The 255-nt window shown below is 52.5% G+C and overlaps 1 protein-coding gene across 1 annotated transcript in view; it reads left to right on the top strand.

The window, feature by feature from the left end:
• AAK1 (AP2 associated kinase 1) overlaps window positions 1-255 on the top strand; it is a 73345-nt gene that overhangs the window by 35531 nt on the left and 37559 nt on the right. Inside the window, exon 6 of the mRNA XM_017744696.1 lies at window positions 39-120. Within this exon, the coding sequence (XP_017600185.1) occupies window positions 39-120 (82 nt within the window). The remainder of the gene's footprint in view (window positions 1-38; window positions 121-255) is intronic.

The raw sequence follows: 255 nt of genomic DNA, 5'->3' as shown, positions 1-255 counted from the left end.
CACCCCTTTTGAACTCCCTGATCCACCTTCCCCTGCAGGTACACGACGTTATCCTACAGAGCACCAGAGATGGTCAACCTATACAGTGGCAAACTCATCACTACAAAAGCAGACATATGGGTACGTATGGGAACCACTGGGCATCCTCCAGCCAGGCTGCTGCCATTGCCATGGCAGGGAGACGGGGCTGCCCTCGTTTTCTAAGAGCCTGGACAGTTTCTGAATGAAGAGCTCCTCTGATGATGTGATGAGTTC

Source organism: Corvus brachyrhynchos, unplaced genomic scaffold (genome assembly GCF_000691975.1).
Source record: "Corvus brachyrhynchos isolate BGI_N302 unplaced genomic scaffold, ASM69197v1 scaffold119, whole genome shotgun sequence".
NCBI classification, from domain to species: Eukaryota; Metazoa; Chordata; class Aves; order Passeriformes; family Corvidae; genus Corvus; species Corvus brachyrhynchos.
This window is presented reverse-complemented; position numbering and strand designations above follow the sequence as displayed.